Consider the following 25,481-nt stretch of genomic DNA (forward strand, 5'->3'; position numbering starts at 1 on the left):
TCATTACCCCTAACAGCCTCCGTATATTCGTGTTCAGCTGCCTCCCCTTCACAAACCCAGTTTGGTCCTCGTGGACCACCCCCGGGACACATTCCTCTATTCTCATTGCTATTACCTTGGCCAGGATCTTGGCATCTACATTTAGGAGGGAAATAGGTCTGTAGGACCCGCATTGTAGCGGGTCCTTTTCCTTCTTTAAGAGAAGCGATATCGTTGCTTCAGACATAGTCGGGGGCAGTTGTCCCCTTTCCTTTGCCTCATTAAAGGTCCTCGTCAATACCGGGGCGAGCAAGTCCACATATTTTCTATAGAATTCGACTGGGAATCCATCCGGTCCCGGGGCCTTTCCCGCCTGCATGCTCCTAATTCCTTTCACCACTTCTTCTACCTCGATCTGTGCTCCCAGTCCCACCCTTTCCTGCTCTTCCACCTTGGGAAATTCCAGCCGATCCAAGAAGCCCATCATTCTCTCCCTCCCATCCGGGGGTTGAGCTTCATATAATTTTTTCTAAAATGTCTTGAACACTCCATTCACTCTCTCCGCTCCCCGCTCCATCTCTCCTTCCTCATCCCTCACTCCCCCTATTTCCCTCGCTGCTCCCCTTTTCCTCAATTGGTGTGCCAGCAACCTGCTCGCCTTCTCCCCATATTCGTACTGTACACCCTGTGCCTTCCTCCATTGTGCCTCTGCAGTGCCCGTAGTCAGCAAGTCAAATTCTACATGTAGCCTTGGCCTTTCCCTGTACAGTCCCTCCTCCGGTGCTTCCGCATATTGTCTGTCCACCCTCAAAAGTTCTTGCAGCAACCGCTCCCGTTCCTTACTCTCCTGCTTCCCTTTATGTGCCCTTATTGATATCAGCTCCCCTCTAACCACCGCCTTCAACGCCTCCCAGACCACTCCCACCTGGATCTCCCCATTATCATTGAGTTCCAAGTACTTTTCAATGCACCCCCTCACCCTTAGACACACCCCCTCATCTGCCATTAGTCCCATGTCCATTCTCCAGGGTGGGCGCCCTCCTGTTTGCTCCCCTATCTCCAAGTCTACCCAGTGTGGAGCGTGATCCGAAATGGCTATAGCCGTATACTCCGTTCCCCTCACCTTCGGGATCAACGCCCTTCCCAGCACAAAAAAGTCTATTCGCGAGTAGACTTTATGGACATAGGAGAAAAACGAAAACTCCTTATTCCTAGGTCTGCTAAATCTCCACGGGTCTACACCTCCCATCTGCTCCATAAAATCTTTCAGTACCTTGGCTGCTGCCGGCCTCCTTCCAGTCCTGGTTCCAACACCGTATTAAAATCTCCCCCCATTATCAGCTTTCCCATCTCTAGGTCCGGAATGCGTCCTAGCATCCGCCTCATAAAATTGGCATCATCCCAGTTCGGGGCATATACGTTTACCAAAACCACCGTCTCCCCCTGTAGTTTGCCACTCACCATCACGTATCTGCCCCCGTTATACGCCACTATAGTCTTTGCCTCGAACATTACCCGCTTCCCCACTAATATAGCCACCCCCCTGTTTTTCGCATCTAGCCCCGAATGGAACACCTGCCCCACCCATCCTTTGCGTAGCCTAACCTGGTCTATCAGTTTCAGGTGCGTTTCCTGTAACATAACCACATCTGCCTTAAGTTTCTTAAGGTGTGCGAGTACCCGTGCCCTCTTTATCGGCCCGTTCAGCCCTCTCACGTTCCACGTGATCAGCCGGGTTGGGGGGCTTCCTACCCCCCCCCCCCCCTTGTCGATTCGCCATCCCCTTTTTCCAGCTCCTCACCCGGTTCCCACGCAGCTGTATCTCCCCCAGGCGGTGCCCCCCCGCCCATCCCCTCCCATACCAGCTCCCCCCTCTCCCCAGCAGCAGCAACCCAGTAATCCCCCCCCCCCCCGCTAGATCCCCCGCTCGCGTAATTACTCCCCCCATGTTGCTCCCAGAAGTCAGCAAACTCTGGCCGACCTCGGCTTCCCCCCGTGACCTCGGCTCGCACCGTGCGACGCCCCCTCCTTCCTGCTTCTCTATTCCCGCCATGATTATCATAGCGCGGGAACCAAGCCCGCGCTTCTCCCTTGGCCCCGTCCCAATGGCCAACGCCCCAGCTCCTCCACCTCCCCTCCTCCCCCCATCACCACCTGTGGAAGAGAGAAAAGTTACCACATCGCAGGATTAGTACATAAAACTCCTCTTTCCCCCCTTTTTAACCCCCCTCTTCGCCCCCCACATTCGCCCCACCACTTTGTTCAAACGTTCTTTTTAATAACCCGCTCATTCCAGTTTTTCTTCCACAATAAAAGTCCACGCTTCATTCACCGTCTCAAAGTAGTGGTGCCTCCCTCGATATGTGACCCACAGTCTTGCCGGTTGCAGCATTCCAAATTTTATCTTCTTTTTATGAAGCACCGCCTTGGCCCGATTAAAGCTCGCCCTCCTTCTCGCCACCTCCGCACTCCAGTCTTGATAAACGCGGATCACCGCGTTCTCCCATTTACTGCTCCGAGTTTTCTTTGCCCATCTAAGGACCATTTCTCTATCCTTAAAACGGAGGAATCTCACCACTATGGCTCTGGGAATTTCTCCTGCTCTCGGTCCTCGCGCCATCACTCGGTATGCTCCCTCCACCTCCAACGGACCCGCCGGGGCCTCCGCTCCCATTAACGAGTGCAGCATCGTGCTCACATATGCCCCGACGTCCGCTCCCTCCGCACCTTCAGGAAGACCAAGAATCCTCAGGTTGTTCCTCCTTGAGTTGTTCTCCAGTGCCTCCAACCTTTCCACACATCGTTTCTGATGTGCCTCATGCGTCTCCGTCTTCACCACCAGGCCCTGTATGTCGTCCTCATTCTCGGCTGCCTTTGCCTTCACGACCCGAAGCTCCCGCTCCTGGGTCTTTTGTTCCTCCTTTAGCCCTTCGATCGCCTGTAGTATCGGGGCCAACAGCCTTTCTTCATTTCCTTTTTGAGCTCTTCCACACAGCATTTCAAGAACTCTTGTTGTTCAGGGCCCCATGTTAAACTGCCACCTTCCGACGCCATCTTGGTTTTTGCTTGCCTTCCTTGCCGCTGTTCTAAAGGATCCACTGCAATCCGGCCACTTTCTCCTCCTTTTTTCATCCGTATCCAGGGGGGATTCCCTTCTGGTTTACCGCACAGTGTTTTTCCTATTAGAATTTCTATGAGATCCCCTCTCACTCTTCTAAATCCCAATGAATATAATCCTAACCGACTTGTCTTTCCTTATATGACAGTCCCGCCATTCCAGGAATCAGGCTGGTAAACCTTCGCTACACTACCTCCATTGCAAGAATATCCTTCCTCAGATAAGGACACCAAAACGACACACAGTACACCAGGTGTGGCCTCATCAACGTCCTATACAATTGCAGTAAAACATCCCAATGCAACTCAAATCCTCTCGTTATGAAGGCCACTATACCATTTACTTTCGTTACTGCCTGCTGTACCTGCGCGCTTACTTTCAGCGACTGATGCACAAGGGTACCAAGATCTCATTGAGTATCCACCCCTCAGCACGGTGGCGCAGTGGTTAGCACTGCTGCCTCACAGCGCCGAGGACCAGGGTTCGATCCTGGCCCCGGGTCACTATCCGTGTGGAGTTTGCACATTATCCGTGTGTCTATGTGGGTCTCACCCCCACAACCCAAAAAGATGTGCACGGTAGGTGGATTGGCCACGCTAAATTGCCTCTTAATTGGGAAAAAAAGATTTGGGTTCTCTGAATTTATTTCAAAAAAGAGTATTCAGCTCTCTCTCAATTTATGCCCATTCAAATAATAATCTGCCTTCCTATTTTTTTTACCAAAGTGGATAACCTCACATTTATCTACATTATACTACATCTGCCATGCATATGCCCACTCACTCAGCATGTCCAAATCCCACTGAAGCATCTCTGCATCCTCCGCACAGCTCACCCTCCCACCCAACTTTGTATCATCTGCAAATTTGGAGATAATACATTTAGTTCTTTTGTCCAAATCATTAATATATATTGTGAACAGTTGGGGTCCTAGCATAGATCCCTGCGGTACCCCAATAGTCACTGCCTGCCAATCGGAAAAAGACCCACTTATTCCAATTGTTTTTTTTCCTGTCCGCTAAACAGATTTCTATCCATCTCAAGACACTACCCGCAATCCCATGTGCTTTAACTTTACATAATAATCTGCTATGCGAGACCTTGATGAAAGCCTTCTGAAAGTCTAAGTAAGCCCCATCCACTTGTTCTCCCTGGTCAACTCTACTAGTTACATCTTCAAAGAATTCTAGTAGATTTGTCAAGCATGATTTCCCTTTTGTAAATCCATGCTGACGTTTGTCTGATTTCACCACTGCGTTCCAAATGCTGTGCTAAGAATCCTTGATAATGGACTCTAGCAACTTTCCTACTACCTACATTAGCCTCACTGGTCTATAGTTCCCTGTTTTCTCTCTACTTCCCTTTTTGAATAGCGGGATTATATTAGCTATCCTCCGATCTATAAGAACCATTCCAGAGTCCAAGGAATTTTGGAAAACGATCACCAATGGATCTACTATTTCTAGGGCCACTTCTTTAAGTACTCTGGGATGAAGATTATCAGGCCCTGGAGTTTTATCTGCCTTCAATTCCATTAATTTCTCCAAAACCATTTCTTTACTAATACTAATTTCCTTCAGTTCCTCATTGAAACTTGTGTTTTCTCAGAACTTCCACATTATTCCTGTTTTCCTTTGTGAAGACAGAAGCAAAGTATGAATTTAGTTCCTCAGCCATTTCTTTGTTCCCGTTAGGAATTCCTCCATTTTTGACTGGAAGGGGTTATCTCCACCCTTCCTGCCATTCAGGGCCTCCAGGTGAAGCAGCAATTTAGATGTTGTCCTGTCAATTTAGTATATTGTATTCGCTGTTCTTGATGTAGTCTCCTCTATATTGGACCAACTAAACAGAAATAGAGTGACTGATTTGGAGAACAATTGCTTTCAATCTGAAAGAGTAACCATGAACTTCTGGTCCCCTGAAGTTTTATTTCTCTACCCTAATTTCATGTTGGCCTCTCTAACCTCAGCCTCTTGTGTCATGCCAACGACGCTCAATGTAAACTTGAGGAACAGCACTTCATTTTTCAATCAGATACTTTACACCCTTCTGGATTCAACATTTAGTTCAACAATTTTGGATCACAATATCTTTCCCTTTTTTAAAACTAACGTCTGTAGGCGACATTTCTGCTATCACTATTTGCATTTCCTCTGTGTCTATCTTTTGTTACTTTACTTGCTCCATTTTACCATCTCCTTTTACCATGCACCATTTTTTGTTAATTTCATCACTCTTGACTTCCACCCTATCACATGCCTTCCCTTTCCCTGAATCTGCAATTGTTTAAAACCTTCTGCAGCTCTTAAATCGTTCCAAATCGGATGAAAGGTCATCGACCTGAAAACAGTTAACAGTCACAACACAATTTATAACCATTTTAGCACTCAACACAATTAGTTTTGTCTACCATATAATGTTTCCATTTATTTAGAAAGGACTTACATATGGATAAACATTGTTTTTTTCAGTGACATCTATGTAATTTACATTCAGATTTGGAACAGAAGTTATTTTGCTTTTTTAAACTTCTTACTTGCATGATAAAGAAAACTAAAGCAGTGGTTACCTTGGGTATTTTATCAAGTGAATTCCAAGCGTCCCATTTTGCTTTGTTGACAAAGTCCAACATACTTGGCTTTGGTGAATTGCAAGGACCTTGCGTAGCCTATTAAATTAAAGTAAGGAGAAGACTTTTTAGATATTTCAACTGAGTATTTTTAAAAGTTGAGAAGTATTGCCTAACTTTGGTAACTAGGAGGACACAGATTTAAGACAATTGTCAAAAGAACCAAAGGTGAGGAGTTAAGATCTGGAGTGCACAGCCTGTAAGGTTAACGGACGCAGATTCATATTTCAAAAAGTTGTTGGGCTCGGAGAAAGGAACAAGGAAGTGGGTCGAGTTGAACACCGGCCTTTCAAAGAGCAGGCCGAAGTAAGATGAGTCAATGATCATCTGCCGCTATATGATTCTATAAATTGAAAATATCCTCTATACACTACTCCTTAAACCCACAGCATTTTTAACGAGAGGACTGATGGGCAGAAAAATAAAATAAATAGAACATGAGAATTCTTGTCAAGACACTTTCATGTCATGACATGATGTTACATTGTGATCATTCCTATCCTCATATCAGATAAAAGGAGAGTTATGTCTGTAGAATATCAGTTCCTTTTGGCCATGAGGTTCCCAAGAGGAAAAATAGCAACCCATCTCACTTGCCTTCCTGCAAGGTTTTTAAAGGAGGTAACTTGGTGTGTGGAAGATGCCTTTAAATTGAAAAATGAAAACATTCCTACAATGAAAAGTTATCTTCACCTTTTCAGACATCCAGCTCTTATTTGATATGTTATAATGTAGGAAATGCACAGCCAATTTGTGCACAAGATGGCCCCACAAAAGGTACTGAAATAAAGGCATTAATGTCGGGTGGCATTTTGATTCTGATATGGGGACAAGAAAGGAGTTGAGCATGTATGGAATTTCCAACGCTGGCCTGAGTACTGATTTCTCCGTCTTGGTCTGATACTTCCTGGAGCTTGATCTGACGTGGAATCGTTACCTGCCTGCAACTGGTGGATCACTCAACTGAAAGGCCAAGTAAGACATTGCTCACAGGTCGACTCGAATTTGCAAGACAACCTTTGAGCACCCTGCAGCAGACTGGGGGCTATTGCTCCAGGATCGCTTTGAGGTTCCCCCATCCCACAGCTTTACTGTAGAATATAAACCTACCAGGCCACAGCTGTGGCTAAAGGCTGCCCTGTGGAGGGTATTCCCTCCACAATGGTACAACAGCAATTGTGGGCATTTGTTTTCATTTTCATAACAAGTGCTGAGAGGGTGCCTCAAGATGGAGGTCTATCTATTTCTCTCTCTCTCTTACTTGTAACAGTAGGTCACAGTTCCTTCAATGCTTGGCCTCCTATTGGGCTCTCTAGCTTCAAAGGTTCTTCATCCATAATTGGACATCAAATGTGCCCTCGGGCCAGTAACTGGTCAATCATGCAAACATTGCTGTTAGGGTATGAAACCCATCAGGGTGCAAGGTTGGGACCTGGATTTGATTCCAGCATTGGGTTCTGAGCACAAATAGAAAATCCTGCCAATGTGTCAGTTAAGGGATAAATAGTTGACAGAGCTCCCTGATAAGAACAGCAGGTGGATGGGAATAGCATCACTTCCAAGTTTCCCTCCAAGTTACTTATCATATTGATTTAGAAATATATCATCAATCCTTCATCGTTGCTAGATAGTCCTGGAACTCTCTACCTATTGGCACTGCGGGAGTACCTCCACCACATGGACTGTGATGGTTTGTGGTGGTGGTTCTCAAGGGCAATTAGGGGTGGGAAATAAATGCTGGTTTTGCTGGCAATGCCCACATTCCATGAATGAATTGGATTTTAATAAAGTGGAACGTACTACAATATGGAGCTGTTGTGGAAAACTGTCCAAATGCACTTAAAGATAACCTAAAAAAGCACCGTGAGGGAGAATGGAAGAGAAGGATTAACCTTAAGTTAAGAAGTTGGGCAAGAGGAGGCTCCTCTGGAGGATAAACACTGGCATTGGCCAGATCAGCTGAATGGACTATTTCTGTGCTGTTCTGTACTATAGAATTTCTATATAATCTAATTCAGATGTCAACGCTGTAAATTGGACAGAATAGAGAGCCACCAGAGCTAGAAAATATTAGATACTGCAGTATACTCAGACCCAGTTAAGGAGGCTTTAATATCTCAAGACCTAATCTTCGATGCCAATTTAAGGCTATTGAATTAAAATTTTCATTAGCCAATTGCTTACAATATTAGGGGCGCGATTCTCCGGTTGGGAGAATCGCCTGGGCCGCCGAAATTTCCGGGGACGCCGGTCCGACGCCCTCCCGCGATTCTCCCAAGCGGCGGAACGGGCCGGTCAAGTTTCGCGGGCCGCAGGCCGGAGAGTTGCCGGAGATACCCAAAATGGCGATTCTCCGGCACCCCCGCTATTCTGAGGCCCGGATGGGCCGAGAGGCCAGGCAAAAACAACGGGTTCCCCCCGGCGCCGTCCACACCTGGTCGCTGCCGTCGTGGGCGGTGTGTGAACGCTGGGGGGGCGGCCTGTGGGGGGGCGAGGGGGGATCCTGCACCGGGTTTCACCTTGAAGCTCTCTGAAGGAGGACCTCCTTCCTTCTGCGGCCCCGCAAGATCTGTCCCCCATCTTCTTGCGGGGCGGATTTGGACAGGACGGCAACCACGCATGCGCGGGTTGGCGCCGGCCAACCCGCGCATGCACGGATGACGTCCGTTATGCGGCGCCGGCCGCGTCATCTATTCGGCGCCGCTTTTACGCGGGCGACAAGGCCTGGCGCGGGTAGACGAAGCGGCCCCGATACTGGCCCATTGTCAGGGCCTGAATCGGTCGGGACCGGGTCCGTTCCGCGCCGTCATGAACCTCGACGGCGCGGCCAATTCAGTGTGGGGGTGGTGAATCGCGCCCTAGTTGTCTGTGTGGAGGGGTAATCTGTACTGAAAATATTCTTTGTCTTCATTTCTCTTAAATTCACCACAAATGACACATACTGCAAAATTCAAGATAAATCTACAGGTCAAACATAAAGACCATGATGGATGGGAAGGTTAGGAAAGGGAATCATATCATAGCATAAGGGTAACTTGAGAAGAAACTTACATAGTATGGAATCACAGCTATTCATTACCTAGAAATCGGTCTGTATAGTTTCTCCCTTCAATATTTATATACTGATATTACAATGAGCATGATCATCAATATTATAAATTACAAAATATTTGAATAAAAAATTAAAATCTGTAGAGGAAAAGCAAGTGAAAACTGGTTACAGGTTTGGTTGTTGAAATGGTTTTCCTTCAAGTTGGAAAGTATTATAATTCAACAGTAAAACACATTCTAAAGACTCCTGGAAATAATTTAACACTTGTTAATCATTTTAATGCATCACAGCCCTTAAATAATGTTCTTTAAACAAATCATAGAATCCTTAGTGCAGAAGGAGGCCATTCAGCCCATCATGTCTGCACCGACCCTCCGAAAGCACATTCTACCTAGGCCCACCCCCTCTGCAATCTCATAACCCCCACCTAATCTTTGCACACTAAGGGTCACTTTAGCATGGTCAATTATATTACATTATATTAATATTGCATATCAAAGGTTTTCAAAATATGCCCAGACCTTTCTCTATAATAATAATCTTTATTATTGTCACAAATAGGCTTACACTGCAATGAAGTTACTGTGAAAATCTCCTAGTCGCCACACTCCGGCGCCTGTTCGGGTACACCGAGGAAGAATTCAGAATGTCCAATTCACCTATCAAGCACGTCTTTCGGGACTTGTGGGAGGAAACTGGAGCAGCCGGAGGAAACCCATGCAGATATGGGGGAATGTGCAGACTCCGCACAGACAGTGACCCAAGCCAGATATCGAACACAGGTCCCTGGCGCTGTGAAGAAACAGTGCTAACCACTGTACTACCGTGCCACTCTAACATTACTCATTGAGTTAGAGGAAGGATGTCAAGGCCTTATGTTGCAGAGAAGATTACCAGAATGCTACCAGGAAGGAGGGACATTAGGTATATAGAGAGATTAGGGAAAATGGGATTGTTCTCTTCTAGAGCAGAGACGGTTAGGGGGAGAGTTAATGGAGATGTTTAAAATTACATTGGATTTTTATCCGGCAAATAAGGAGAAACTCTTTCTACTGGCAGTAGGAAGTACTGGCAGGGTCAGTAACCAGAAAACACAGATTTAAGATATTTGACAAAAGATGCAGAGGGGAGCTGAGAACTTGAGATGATTTGAAATGCTTTGCTTGATGTAGCAACTTTCAAAAGGGAATTGGTGCGTACTTAAAAAGGAAATGTTTTTAGGGAATGGGACCAATTGGATGGTTCAAAAGCTGGTAACAGTAAAAGTAACATTCGTGCCACACAAGCGCCAAAAATGGCATGCTGGACAGCAATAGCGATTCACCGGGGGACGGGGACATCGGACGCCGCCTCAGAAGATACAGCATTATGACGGTTAGGCATATTTAAATACATGCAGATTGATGGTAATCAGGTTCAGGCACTCACAGGGCATTAGCCTGATTACATCGCTGGAGGGGGGTGTGGGGTGGGACTTAATGCCCTCTCGCAAGACGGGATTTGCGTCCGTACCGAACGGTCCCGGAAAACCCTCATAATGTTGTCTCCCCAAAATTAATTTACAAATGTTGACATTCCAGAATAAGAAAGAGGGCTCACTAATTTCATAGAATTGGGAACTGCTACCATTGCGACTGGAAATGGTGCAGCAGCTTCTTAGGGGCTTTGCACCTGAAGTGAAAGTACCAGAATGAATGATTCACTCAAACTGTAATGATTAGCACACAAAATGGAAAAAACCCCATTCAAAAAAAACTATTACATACTCTGCTGATTCAGACCCTTACCTATCCTGCTAAGACATCTGCAGAACAATCCTCCTAATCCCAATTTTGTTTCAGTTTAATTTCCTCTTTATAGGCTTTAACATATGTGAATTCACTAGTTGCATCAGCTCTTTCGGATACAAAGGTAAATCCAGGTGGTGGATACAAAAAACATTCATCAAACCTTTGTTGAAAGTGATGAGTTTTCTTAAACAATGGGTTCTTCCCCTCATTACATTCGTATTCCATTTTAAATGTATTACCTGTTTAAACAATGCATATATCTTCAATTTTCGTTCATTTCCAGGGTCGTTCTTTAAAGTCTTCAACTTATCCTTTGCTTTCTCAAATTCAGCTTCTGTTGCAAACATGGCAACTACAGTTAAATGTAGTTTAACTGCTGGTAAATTCTGAACCAATCTGCAAAATTAAACACACCAAGCTGAAATTGTGTTTTTTTTAAAATTAAAATGGATAGTTGAAGAACATCACTTTTAAGCTCTTCAGTGGAGTAAGCCTTTGAACATAGCGTCATAGATGTTTACAGCGTGGAAACAGGCCCTTCGGCCCAGCTTGTCCATGCCACCCAGTTTCTATCGCTAAGCTAGTCCCACTTGCCCGCATTTGGTCCATATCCCTCTATACCCACCCTACCCATGTAACTGTCTAACTGTTTTTCAAATTCCCCTCTGGTCTCTTTTGTATCTCCCACCTCTCACCTTAAACCTATGCCCTTTAGTTCTAGAATCCTCTACCTTTGGGAAAAGATGTTACCTTACCTATGCTCCTCGCTATTTTATAGATCTCTATAAGTTCACCCCTAAGCCTCCTACATGAGTCATGATAAGTGGCACCAACAACATCTTCTCAAATCAATTGTTTATTTTGCAATGGGTCAATATAAATAATATCTGAAATTCAAGTGTGATTCAACTGAATGTTTCAAACATTTTGTCGGCTAGCAGCAGAAACTACATGCCCATGAAAATGATGAAATAAAAGAGCATGATAGTTGCCATTATGAAAACCTAACTCGTTTGATAATATTCTTTGGGGATAGGAACTTGCTAACTCTATATAGTCTGGCTTACGTGATAGCAGTCGTACACTGTGTGAATGGCTATGTCCTATTTCCTCTAAAATGGTTTAACAAGCCGTGCATTTGTACAAACAGGGAATTGCGAATAAGTCAGCCTTTCCAGCAGCACTCAATTCCAAAGAATATGAATATAAATAGCTTTAAAAATTCAAAGAATTATTTAAAAAATAATTGCAGTAGCAGTTGAGCCTTTTGCCATCTCTCAGAAATGGGAGGAATCTTACCAAAATTTGTCAGAGTGTCAGGCAAGTTTTTATTGCAGATTTTCTGGCATTTAGTGCACAGGGTGGCAGAGCCGGCGCCATCTGTAAAGGGTGGCCCAATCTGCACTGCAAATATCCCCCCCCCCCCCACCTCACGCATCAGGAGGACCACCCTTACAAATATGGCGTGAAACGCCCCCACAACCACTATGCAATATTGGGGGCAATCTCTCCTCTCACCACCCCCCCCAACAGCAGTATATGGGGGGTACTCTACCCGCCCCCCCACAACAGTATCGGGGGAACCCCCTTTCCTTACAGGCATCAGCCCTCTTCCCACCCTCCCCCCAATGCACATAAGATCAACTTCGCCAGTGAGGCTCCCAAGAGGGTCCACGCGGCACAGATTGATACTCGGGGGCAGTGCCAACCTATGCCAGGGGCAGTGCCCAGGCATGTTCCTCTGCCCCCTGATGAGCTACATCTACTGTAGCGCCTCCCAGCTGGTTCCCCTTGACTGATTCCCGTTCTTACAAAGCTGTTTTAAATTTTACCGACTTGACATTGTGTCAACGAGATATGAATATTTAGTGAGGGGGGATCATGTGGCTAGGAGGCCCTTTAATAATACATAAATGTATTAAAATTTATTGAAATGAGGCTCTTGCCCGTTACATCATTGGCGGGTAGCAGGGAAAACGCCTCGCTTCAAGACTCTCACAGGATGTTGCGCCCATGTCACCATTTACGCTCACAGCAATTGCGGGCTCAAAGACCCCCCCATCCCGCATTGAGACTCTCTCTACCACAGCAAAGTGCAATTTCCATTGACAGACCTGAATCCGAAACCCAAAATTAACACTGGGTCTATCATGAATAAAATATCCAGCATGCACTCCCCTGCTGTTCAAGTTGAAGCCAAAAACTGAATTAATTTGTTATTTTTAATTACTCAGAAGGGAAAAATATGCAGCAAATAATCCATAAATAAATACTGGTTTTATACAATATTTGGACTAATTTAGGATTAATAACTTCAAGTATCCATGAAACCCAAGAACAACCGACAGTGGGCAGCACATTGCTGCAAATTTTATATGCATCCAATGTTTCAAAGGAGAGAATTTCTGATTCAATTAAAATATAATGCTGTTCCTACAGAATGTCACTTGGATTATAGCTTCAAGAAAAATGTATATGTATTTAGGCAGCCTATGTGTACTGCTTTAAATCAAGCAGCCAAGGAAACTCAAAATATCACAAAATTGACCTAAGTGTTCATATCATAACACTTCTGGGCTCTGCTGTTATATTATCAACGTATTAATCACATAGATCCATAACATTTTATGTATAGCTTTAAAAAGAAATACATTTTCATCTTTAGTAAATGTTGTACACTCAGCTGCTCATTTATCAATAGTATGATGGTTCTCTTGATTAACAATGTTCTTGTCACAGAATTTAGATTTAGCAGCAATATGGTTTAATTTTGACTTCATGTTTAAATGAACCATTTAGGGATTAATTTTATAAACCATCTTGCTTCTATAAGCATACAATAATTACTTGTGTTATCTAAAATAGCAGATGCTGAGTGGGAAGCACGAAGAGCAATTAAATGGTGGGATTTGGGAGTCACCAGAATTGTTGATCTACACTCCTAAATACTTTAACTCAAGGCAGGTTCCCGCTCCATGTTTATGTATTATAAAATCTCTTAAAAATGTCACTGTCATGAAAAAATGATTGAAAATCAGTAAGTCACAAAATACACAGACCCTACAATACATAACTTTAAAATGGAAAAGTCCTCATCCATGCGCCAATTATCAATTATAGGGTTTTCCATGGGGCAAAGCTTTGCATGTGGATGACTCAATACTATGCACACGAACACCAAAATCTTCCTATCTGGCATTAAAATCCAACTCTCAATCCAGAAACTATTAAATAAGATTTATAATTCATGTGCCCAATTTCTGTGCTGAGAATATTGCTGTAATGTGTGTAAAATACTTTCGGTGGATCTCAATTATCAGCCACTTCTCATTATCCACAGGAGATGGGCCGGTGCAGACTCAACCGACCGAATGGTCTCCTTCTGCACTGTATGAATTCTGTGACTCTCTCCTTTTCAATGTGACAAGTACTAAGATGTGCCCAACTGGATAACCAACCTGTTTATTTGATCATCCATTGGATTTTTCCACAGTGTTTCTTTATTTAATGCCAATACCAAGTGGAAAATCTATCTAGGTTTTAGGGTTTCCTTTCGTGAATCTACAATTTTCAAAATTGGTGGCTGTCCTATTCAGGGCATAATTCAATTTTAAGCATTATGCTAATACTTCTGAAACTTATTGGTTCAGATTTTATGGCAATAGTAACTGGTGAGGCTAACAATGCTCATCATTATAATGGGGTAAAGGACAGCAATTTCTGGCATCTGCACATGCACATTTAAAAGCAAAAATTCAGACATTGCTGTCAGAGATTCCAATAGACTCGGCATTTAAATGACTGCGATGACATGTATTTCCTCACTAAAAATGGCTAAACAACAAGTTAGAGCTGTGCATTTTTAAAATTTATTCTTTTATGGGACGTGGGCACAGCTGGCAAGGCCAGCATTTTGTAATAAGTCCACGGAGGCAGAAGTCCCGTCACCAGAATTCCTTTTATTTACAAACCCAACAGCTGAACAACCATGACCATTCAGTCTGCTGTCTACACCGGGAGTGCAGAGGATCTGACACTCCCTGTTATATACAGAGAAAGGGCCACTAATCAGGGAACTCCTATTCTAATTGGCCAATCTCAAAGGCCTGGCCTAAGTCATTACACATTTGTTGTCAACTGAGTGGCTTGCCACACCATTTCAGAAGGCAGTTAAGAATCAATCACATTGCTGTGGGCTTGGAGTCACATGTAGGCTGGACCAGATAGGGGTGGCAAATTTGCTTCCCGAAAGGGATAATTGATTCAGATGTTTTTTTCTGACAACCAACTATGGCTTTATGGTCACCGTTACTGAGAGAAGCTTTTTCATTACAGATTATTAATTGAATTTAAATTCCAACAGTTGCTGTGGTGGGATCTTAACCCCTGTCCTCAGAATATTAGGTTGGGTCTCAGATTACCAATCTGGTGACATTACCACTATGCCACTGTCTTCCCTAATACAGGAATATCTGAGCTTTTAATGGCACAATAAGTGATAATTATAGGTGAATAACCTCTCTGGCTGTGAAAAAAATCATTTTATAATATGGAATCTTATTCTCTCAGAAGAAAATTATCATTGGAGTTTTAAAAATGTTTACTTTTTCTGGCCTACTCTTAACTCTCTTGCCTAATTCCCAATCCTTATCTGTTTTATGTACTTCACTTGTTATATTTTCTGCTTCAGACCTCCTGTTTTGCACTGTGTTCCAATGAGGATGATTCAATCTAATTGGTTGAATTCTGCTGCGTTTCCTATTCACACACATCATACAATCCCTTCAAGTAGCACACTGAAAAAGATGCTGAATTAGAGGTAATCTCCACTGAGAATTCCGTGATAACTGCAGGTAGTTGCCTGCAAAGTGGATGGCATTCCTTCATCGTTGACAATAAAATCCAGGTCAATAACTGAGACTATTATTAGCGACAGAGCGAACTAAAGATGTCTAAGAAAAGGTGAAAGAGGAAAGTAAAGTACTTTCTTCCTCGTGTCTCAAATTAGTTAGGTTTGTTCAGTTATTTTTCTCGGTAAACATGATACAGAGGAACTTATAATCTTTTGTTCTCAAGTAGACCAGCTTTAGTAACAATATAAGCTAATAGTGCTCATGGGCAGCACGGTAGCACAAGTGGATAGCAGTGTGGCTTCACAGCGCCAGAGTCCCAGGTTTGATTCCCCGCTGGGTCACTGTCTGTGCGGAGACTGCACATTCTCCCCGTGTCTGCGTGGGTTTCCTCCGGGTGCTCCAGTTTCCTCCCACAGTCCAAAGACGTGCAGGTTAGGTGGATTGGCCATGATAAATTGCCCTTAGTGACCAAAAAGGTTAGGAGGGGTTATTGGGTTACGGGGATAGGTGGGTAGTGGGGCTTAAGTGGGTCGGTGCAGACTCGATGGGCCAAATGGCCTCCTTCTGCACTGTATGTTCTACGAAACTATGAATTATTAGATACTTCTTAGTAGTCTTGATAACCAACAGGCATTTGTTCATTAAAAAAAAATCACAGTTCAATTTCAACATACAGCACAAGAAGGCAATAAATGTTCCAAGTTAATGAACCCAGTCCAGATGAGGCATAGTCAAAGCATTTCCCCTTACTTTCCTTCTTGTATTTTTGCTCCATTTTCAAAATATTTTAGGTTTCTCATAACATCACAATTTCCTGATAAGCAATTGACTTTCAGGCCTTGGGTGAATGTGGATTTTGAGACAGTCAGTAGGATACATGCAAAAGTGGTTCAAGTAGATTAGTCTCCTTTGATCAGTGTTCTTTAAAATGTCTGGTTGATATTGGAAACTGAAATTGGAGAATGAATTGTTTTGTTCTGGCTTGGTCCTCTTTTTGTTTAACTCAGCCCCAAGACATCAGTTAAAATCCACATCCTGGCCAAATCAGAACAAATGTTGCAAGGACAATACAGTTTGGTTTTAAGTTGAAAGGTCAAGCTAAGCCAAATTTGAACACATATTTGTTCAATAATGTGTTCTGAATGTAGCTGACAGTTATTTAAATCCAGAAACCATATCAAATGTTTTCAGAGATATTTAACAGCTAAAGCTGCTCAATAAATGAGTTAAAATGAGGTGAGTTAGAAGACATAAGATGTTCAGTTATTTAGATCCTTCAGAAAAAAAGCTAGCTAACTCCTGACGGCACTAAAGCATAAGCTACATATCTATGGAGGGTGCAATTCTACCACCACGTCATGCCTGGCTGATGGGTGAATCTCAGGAGAGGCCCAAATCAGACTTCACACCAGGCCAATTGCGAGTCATCCGACTCACGGCACCCGGCGTGATCTGGATCACATCCTTGCCATTAGGCTCTTTTAAATATTCGCGGCCATCTTGACGCCGTATTCACCCGGCGCCTGGGAGTCATCAGCTGCACCGGCAAGGCCTTAACCAGCGCCGAGTAGTACTGGTCACCACAAGCGAGACCAGTTGTGATGGCTACTTGGGGGGTCTCGGTGGCCATTGGAACCCCCGGGTGGTAGGGGACAGGGCAAGGCAGTATCCTGGCCCTTCCCCTGGCATCCAGGCAGTGTCAACCAGGCACTGCCAGGGTGCTGGGTTGTCAATTTGGCACTGCCAAGGGTTGGGCCTGAGGGATGGCATGCACATGAAGGGGAGTGGTGGAAGGGTCTGAAGGGTGGGGGCGGATGAAGGGTGTATGAAGCGGCCTCATTAAGGTTGGGGGGATTGAAGGGGGGAGCCCTAAAAGGTGAAGGCCCTTAGCAACCCCATAGCGGGGTGTGCTCACATGAGGGGGGGGGGGGGGGTGTGAATGCCCATGTCTGCTGGAGGTGGCATTGTCCATGGTTGGAGGGTGTGGAGGACTCTCAAGCTCACTTTGAGATCAGGGCACCCTTTCAAAATGGCACCCCCATCTCCTGAGGAGCTGGTCTCGCGGACGGGTTGAGCTCCCCACTGCTGAAAAGAATTTTGAAGTATGGGCTAGACCGGGGAGAAACTCCCCAAGGCCCCCCAAAAAACGATCTGGATCTGACCCAAAAAGCCAGTGCGAAACACCCTGCCAAACTCGCCCAGTATGAAACTTAAGAAATGCTTTGGTTGAATTGTACCTGTTATCTGCAACAAAAAAAAGACTGGCTTATAAACTGTGACCTTTTACTGTTTTTCATTTCACAATCTGATAATATAAAATTTACTGTAAATATAGTTGCTTGTACATCATTTGTTCATTTATTCACTTTATAATTAAAAGCAGAAGACTAAATCTGGTGTTATGCACTATAACCTTTCAAAGACAGAAGAAAAGTCCTGTGGAACTATTTAATAGATGTAGTAATTGAAGTAAATTGACCTCCATTTGCTGCCCTAAAACATGACTAGCTGTTAGTACCAATTAGTATCTTCTCAAAACTTTGTGAAGCCATGACTAGCCTACGAGAGGAAACTATCTGGAGAGAGATGATAAGCACCCAAAGATGGAATGGCAATTTCCACCTGTGGGAAAACTTGGATCCAGTCTGATGTGGTACAATATTATAACTACGTTTTGCATTGCTGAGCTGTCTTTGAGCCTTCTGTCTCTTTCTTTTTGATAACATAACCAATGTTCTCCCTTATCCCCATCAAAAGTGTTAACTCCTGATGATACATATTATCACAAGGCCTAGTTCCTCTTCAAGTGTTATGTGATGACTGTGAATGAGTGCTGAAGAGCCGTTCACCAGAAGAGCATAATATCCAAACTCAATTCACTTCTCTCCTTACCCAATGTCCATGGTTGACCACTTTCCAGCAGACATCACTAGTTAAGATTCAGGGAAAGGAACCCTAGCTATTTATTGTCTAATAGCTCGGTGGTCCTGTGATTTCTTGTCACCTGAGCGGAGATCATATTAATACCATCAAATACTGGGACTTTACAGGCTATTATATTCATTTAAGACACTGGGCTCGTTCAATCAAATGGGATCAAAGTCTCATAGCGAGCGCATTTAGCCACGTGTTTCCTGGCGCTCGCAGTGCCGAGAAACATATGGCTTTATCAAGCAACTCGCGTTGTATATGGGGCCTCAACAGGGAACGTGCGGCAAGGCTGCACATAGCCGCCTTTTTGAACATTGGAGAGCTCCGCTCGCTGGAACTCCCAGAGTAGCAAGAGATTGGGATGCCATTTTTAAATGGCGCCCTGATAGTGAGGCTCCCAAAGCGATCCCCGACCTCTCCCAGCCTGAATGCACTATGGCTGGGGTCCCTGACCCCCTTGTAACCCCCCACCTCCCTCGTCGCAACACCCACACAGGCACCCCTTGGCCGATCGCATGCATACAAAAAACGTCAGCTTGGCACCTTGACAGTGCCAATCTGACACACTGGCAGTATCCATGCCAGCTGGCAGTGCCACCTGGACGTGCCAGGCTGGCACCACCAAGGTCCCAGTCTGACAATGCAAAGGTGGCACTGCCAGGGTTCCTGGGTGGCACCAGTACCAGGGCACCACCCTGCCCAAAGGGCATGCAGTTGGCGACCTCTTAGCCCCTGGAGACCCCCACGAGTGCCATTCCGTCTAGTCCCCGTTTGTGGGGACAAGTGCTGAATGGCGCTCGCCCGAGATCTCCGAGGCGAAGGGGATGAATCCCAAAGCCTCAGGTAACTCGGGAATCAGCACATTGGTGAGACTGTCTCACTCCAATATGCAGATTTGCCAAAACGTGATCCTGCCCACAATGGGCAGGATTTAGATTGCAACATCTCATCTCACGAGGCGCTACAAGCTGGGTAGATCCCAGGAGTGGGGTGTCCTGGCTTTAATCGGCCACGCTGTGCCGCGCGGCGAGCTGCTTTTCAGGCTCAGATTGGCCATTAGATCGTGCCAACTGTCTTTACAAGTCGATCCATGGAAAACATGGACTAAGGTGCAAATAAATCTTGTAATTGTAAAAAGAATTACTTTAATAAGTCCACACCGAGTAAAATCAAGAAACGTAGTTTTATTTACACTGCCTGGTAGATCCCTACTGGGTTCCTGTTCTGATCGGTGCCTTACTGGCAGACCTTTTATACAAAGGTTAATAGAGATCCCCCACCCCTGCTGAAAGGTCAGGGAGATTTTGCCCAAAGGTTTATTCTGTGTTTCTATATTATTTATACCGCAGACCAAACGGTCATGGAGCATATCTGATAAAACAGTTCCATACACACAAAATCAGCCATCCTCCGTAGACGTGGTACGAACTCAGTGATGGACTCAACGAGGGACCTCTTCGTCGTATTAAACCGATATCTTTGAATGATCACTGATGGGGATGGGTTAACGTGTTGTACCAAAAGTGCCACGAGCTAGTCGATTGATTCCGTATCTGGCGCTGCCGGGTACGTGAGACTCCGGATCATCTCAAACGTGTGCGCTCCACAGAGTGTCAACAGTATGACAGTCTGCTGTTCGTTCTTGTGATGTTGTTGGCCCGGAATAAGTAACGGATCCTCGCTGTGTATTGGTTCCAGTATTCAACACAGGCATCAAATGCATCTAGCCACCCAAACAGAAGCATGGTGAATTAAGTAAATCCAGAAAATCGGGGAGGTGGCTCAGCCGAGTTTGCCGTAGCGTCCACAGCAAACTAGTTTACTTCTCGTCGCCAGTTTAATAAGGACAGGGGGAGTCCACACCGAGTAAAATAAAGAAACATAGTTTTATTTCTAACACGATATATACATTGCCCGGTAGATCCCTACTGGATTCCTGTTTTGGTCGGTGCCTTACTGGCTGACAAATGTTAATAGAGATCCCCCGCCCCTAGCAGAGGAGCTCATATTCCGCAAGGACCATGTGGGAAAATAATCATTCCCACCCTGTAGGTCCTGTGGGGGCTATTACAATTACATTCAAATACTTCAATATACTGTTGTTTGGAAAACTGCTACTTGCAGTTAATATAGAAAGCACCGAAGGTCTAAAGAATATGGTTGAATTAGGAAGAATGCATTTTGCTAAATAAGTTACAGTATCAACGTTATATTAAATTTCTATATGTGGGAGATTTTTCTTTTCTATTTTTGAACAGTTGACAGACAGGCTGTCGTTTAGTTTTAACCAAACCAGAAATACACAAAGTATTCGCTTCAGATTAACATTTGGTGCTGGATGAAGAGTGTATTATAGAACAATGAGTGTGCCAATCTCAAAATTACACTACTCCTGTGTTGCCTTTCCATTTCAAAACCATGAAGAAATCTCTGATATGCATGCATGGTATAGTTTAGCATTCACAGAGTACAGGTTAACACCAACAGTGCAGACTATTGGAAAAATCTGATCATCAAGGAACACAAATAATATTCAAATTTGTAGTGTGATGTAAGTATGGAACATGAGACAATTAGGAAAGACTCATCAAAAGTCATCAATTGTTGGATGGTGGCGCTGCCCAAACTGCCTTGTACTAACTTTATTTAAACAGCAATTTATTATTATTTTTAAAAAAAAATATTTTATTGAAAATTTTTGGTCAACCATCACAGTACATTGTGTATCCTTTACACAATAATATAACCGTATAAATAACAATGACCTGTTTTATAAACAAAGAATAAATAATATATAACAAAAACTAAAACTAAAACTAAATGGCAACTGCCTTGTCTCAGATAAACACTCTCCAAAAATATGATTTAACAGTCCAATATACAATTATTTATAGCAACGACCTATACATATTATACATATATATTAACAGCCCTGAGAGTCCTTCTGGTTCCTCCCCCCCTCCCCCGCTCTCCCCCTGGGCTGCTGCTGCTACCTTCTTCTTTTCCATTCCATCTATCTTTCTGTGAGGTATTCGACGAACGGTTGCCACCGCCTGGTGAACCCTTGAGCCGATCCCCTTAGGATGAACTTAATCCGTTCCAGCTTTATAAACCCTGCCATGTCATTTATCCAGGTCTCCACACCCGGGGGCTTGGCTTCCTTCCACGTCAACAGTATCCTGCGCCGGGCTACTAGGGACGCAAAGGCCAAAACATCGGCCTCTCTCGCCTCCTGCACTCCCGGCTCTTGTGCAACCCCAAATATAGCCAACCCCCAGCTTGGTTCGACCTGGACCGCCACTACTTTCGAAAGCACCTTTGTCACCCCCACCCAGAACCCCTGTAGTGCCGGACATGACCAGAACATGTGGGTGTGATTCGCTGGGCTTCTCGAGCATCTCGCACACCTATCCTCTACCCCCAAAAATTTACTGAGCCGTGCTCCAGTCATATGCGCCCTGTGTAACACCTTAAATTGAATCAGGCTTAGCCTGGCACACGAGGACGATGAGTTTACCCTACTTAGGGCATCCGCCCACAGCCCCTCCTCAATCTCCTCCCCCAGCTCTTCTTCCCATTTCCCTTTCAGCTCATCTACCATAATCTCCCCCTCGTCCCTCATTTCCCTATATATATCTGACACCTTACCGTCCCCCACCCATGTCTTTGAGATCACTCTGTCCTGCACCTCATTCGTCGGGAGCTGCGGGAATTCCCTCACCTGTTGCCTCGCAAAAGCCCTCAGTTGCATATACCGGAATGCATTCCCTTGGGGCAACCCATATTTCTCGGTCAGCGCTCCCAGACTTGCGAACTTTCCATCCACAAACAGATCTTTCAGTTGCGTTACTCCTGCTCTTTGCCATATTCCAAATCCCCCATCCATTCACCCCGGGGCAAACCTATGGTTATTTCTTATCGGGGACCCCACCAAGGCTCCCGTCTTTCCCCTATGCCGTCTCCACTGTCCCCAAATTTTCAAAGTCGCCACCACCACCGGGCTTGTGGTGTATTTCTTCGGTGAGAACGGCAATGGGGCCGTCACCATAGCTTGTAGGCTAGTCCCCCTACAGGACGCCCTCTCCAATCTCTTCCACGCCGCTCCCTCCTCTTCTCCCATCCACTTACTCACCATTGAGATATTGGCGGCCCAGTAGTACTCACTTAGGCTCGGTAGTGCCAGCCCCCCCTATCCCTACTACGCTGTAAGAATCCCTTCCTCACTCTCGGGGTCTTCCCGGCCCACACAAAACTCATGATACTCTTTTCGATCCTTTTGAAAAAAGCCTTCGTGATCACCACCGGGAGGCACTGAAACACAAAGAGGAATCTCGGGAGGACTACCATTTTAACCGCCTGCACCCTCCCTGCCAGTGACAGGGATACCATGTCCCATCTCTTGAAGTCCTCCTCCATTTGTTCCACCAATCGCGTTAAATTTAACCTATGCAATGTACCCCAATTCTTGGCTATCTGGATCCCCAAGTAACGAAAGTCCCTTGTTACCTTCCTCAGCGGAAAGTCCTCTATTTCTCTGCTCTGCTCCCCTGGATGCACCACAAACAACTCACTTTTCCCCATGTTCAGTTTATATCCTGAGAATTCTCCAAACTCCCGAAGTGTCCGCATTATCTCTGGCATCCCCTCCGCCGGGTCCGCTACATATAACAACAAATCATCCGCAAACAGAGATACCCGGTGTTCTTCTCCTCCTCTAAGTACTCCCCTCCACTTCTTGGAACCCCTCAATGCTATTGCCAGGGGCTCAATCGCCAGTGCAAACAATAATGGGGACAGAGGGCATCCCTGCCTTGTCCCTCTATGGAGCCGAAAGTATGCAGATCCCCGTCCATTCGTGACCACACTCGCCACTGGGAGCCTCCGTATATTCGTGTTCAGCTGTCTCCCCTTCACAAACCCAGTTTGGTCCTCACGGACCACCCTCGGGACACAATCCTCTATCCTCATTGCCATTACCTTGGCCAGAATCTTAGCGTCTACATTTAGGAGGGAAATAGGTCTATAGGACCCACATTGCAGCGGGTCCTTTTCCTTCTTTATGAGAAGCGATATCGTTGCCTCAGACATAGTCGGGTGCAGCTGTCCCCTTTCCTTTGCCTCATTAAAGGTCCTCATCAGTAGCGGGGCGAGCAAGTCCACATATTTCCTGTAAAATTCAACTGGGAATCCATCCGGTCCCGGAGCCTTCCCCGCCTGCATGCTCCTAATTCCTTTCACTACTTCCTCTATTTCAATCTGTGCTCCCAGTCCCACCCTTTCCTGCTCCTCCACCTTGGGAAATTCCAGCCTTCCAGAAAGCCCATCATTCTCTCCCTCCCATCCGGGGGTTGAGCTTCATATAATTTTTTATAAAATGCCTTGAACACTCCATTCACTCTCTCCGCTCCCCGCTCCATCTCTCCTTCCTCATCCCTCACTCCCCCTATTTCCCTCGCTGCTCCCCTTTTCCTCAATTGGTGGGCCAGCAACCTGCTCGCCTTCTCCCCATATTCGTACCGTACACCCTGTGCCTTCCTCCACTGTGCCTCTGCAAGTACCCGTTGTCAGCAAGTCAAATTCTACGTGTAGCCTTTGCCTTTCCCTGTACAGTCCTTCCTCCGGTGCCTCCGCATATTGCCTGTCCACCCTCAGAAGTTCTTGCAGCGACCGCTCCCGTTCCCTACTCTCCTGCTTTCCTTTATGTGCCCTTATTGATATCAGCTCCCCTCTAACCACTGCCTTCAGCGCCTCCCAGACCACTCCCACCTGGACCTCCCCATTATCATTGAGTTCCAAGTACTTTTCAATGCACCCCCTCACCCTTAGACACACCCCCTCATCTGCCATTAGTCCCATGTCCATTCTCCAGGGTGGGCGCCCTTCCGTTTCCTCCCCTATCTCCAAGTCCACCCAATGTGGAGCGTGATCCGAAATGGCTATAGCCGTATACTCCGTTCCCCTCACCTTCGGGATCAACGTCCTTCCCAAAACAAAAAAGTCTATTTGTGGACATAAGAAAAACGAAAACTCCTTACTCCTAGGTCTGCTAAATCTCCACGGGTCTACTCCTCCCATCTGCTCCATAAAATCTTTAAGCACCTTGGCTGCTGCCGGCCTCCTTCCAGTCCTGGACCTCGACCTGTCCAGCCCTGGTTCCAACACCGTATTGAAATCTCCCCCCATTACCAAGTTTCCCACCTCTAGGTCCGGGATGCGTCCTAGCATACGCCTCATAAAATTGGCATCATCCCAGTTCGGGGCATATACGTTTACCAAAACCACCGTCTCCCCCTGTAGTTTGCCACTCACCATCACGTATCTGCCCCCGCTATCCGCCACTATAGTCTTTGCCTCAAACATTACCCGCTTCCCCACTAATATAGCCACCCCCCTGTTTTTCGCATCTAGCCCCGAATGGAACACCTGCCCCACCCAACATTTGCGTAGTCTCACCTGGTCTATCAGTTTCAAGTGCGTTTCCTGTAACATAACCACGTCTGCCTTAAGTTTCTTAAGGTGTGCGAGTACCCGTGCCCTCTTTGTCGGCCCGTTCAGCCCTCTCACGTGATCAGCCGGGTTGGGGTGCTTTTTACCCCCCCCCCTTGTCGATTAGCCATCCCCTTTTTCCAGCTCCTCACCCGGTTCCCACGCAGCTGTGTCCCCCCCAGGCGGTGCCCCCCCGTCCATCCCACCCCATACCTTCTCCCCCCTCTCCCAGCAGCAGCAGCCCAATAGTTCCCCCCTCCCACCCCCCCTCCCACACCCCCCCCCCGCTAGATCCCCCACTAGCGTAGTTACACCCCCCATGTTGCTCCCAGAAGTCAGCAAACTCTGGCCGACCTCGGCTTCCCCCCGTGACCTCGGCTCGCACCGTGCGACGCCCCCTCCTTCCTGCTTCCCTATTCCCGCCATGATTATCATAGCGCGGGAACCGAGCCCGCGCTTCCCCCTTGGCCCCGCCCCCAATGGTCAACGCCCCATCTCCTCCACCTCCTTTCCTCCCCCCACCACCTCCTGCGGAAGAGAGAAAAGTTACCACATCGCAGGATTAATAACATAAAACTCCTCTTTCCCCCCTTTTTACCCCCCTCTTCGCCCCCCATACTCGCCCCACCACTTTGTTTCAAAC

General features: G+C 45.8%; 1 protein-coding gene across 2 annotated transcripts in view; it reads right to left on the minus strand.

Annotated features, from left to right (window-relative positions):
- Window positions 1-25,481, minus strand: part of eci2 (enoyl-CoA delta isomerase 2) — a 197,257-nt gene that overhangs the window by 73,285 nt on the left and 98,491 nt on the right. For both annotated transcript variants that reach the window (XM_072510002.1, XM_072510003.1), the window contains exons 2-3: window positions 10,808-10,964; window positions 5,667-5,765 (exon numbers count right to left, since the gene is read on the minus strand). In XM_072510002.1, the coding sequence (XP_072366103.1) occupies window positions 5,667-5,765; window positions 10,808-10,964 (256 nt within the window). The remainder of the gene's footprint in view (window positions 1-5,666; window positions 5,766-10,807; window positions 10,965-25,481) is intronic.

This window comes from Scyliorhinus torazame, chromosome 6, assembly GCF_047496885.1.
Source record: "Scyliorhinus torazame isolate Kashiwa2021f chromosome 6, sScyTor2.1, whole genome shotgun sequence".
Lineage (NCBI taxonomy): Eukaryota > Metazoa > Chordata > Chondrichthyes > Carcharhiniformes > Scyliorhinidae > Scyliorhinus > Scyliorhinus torazame.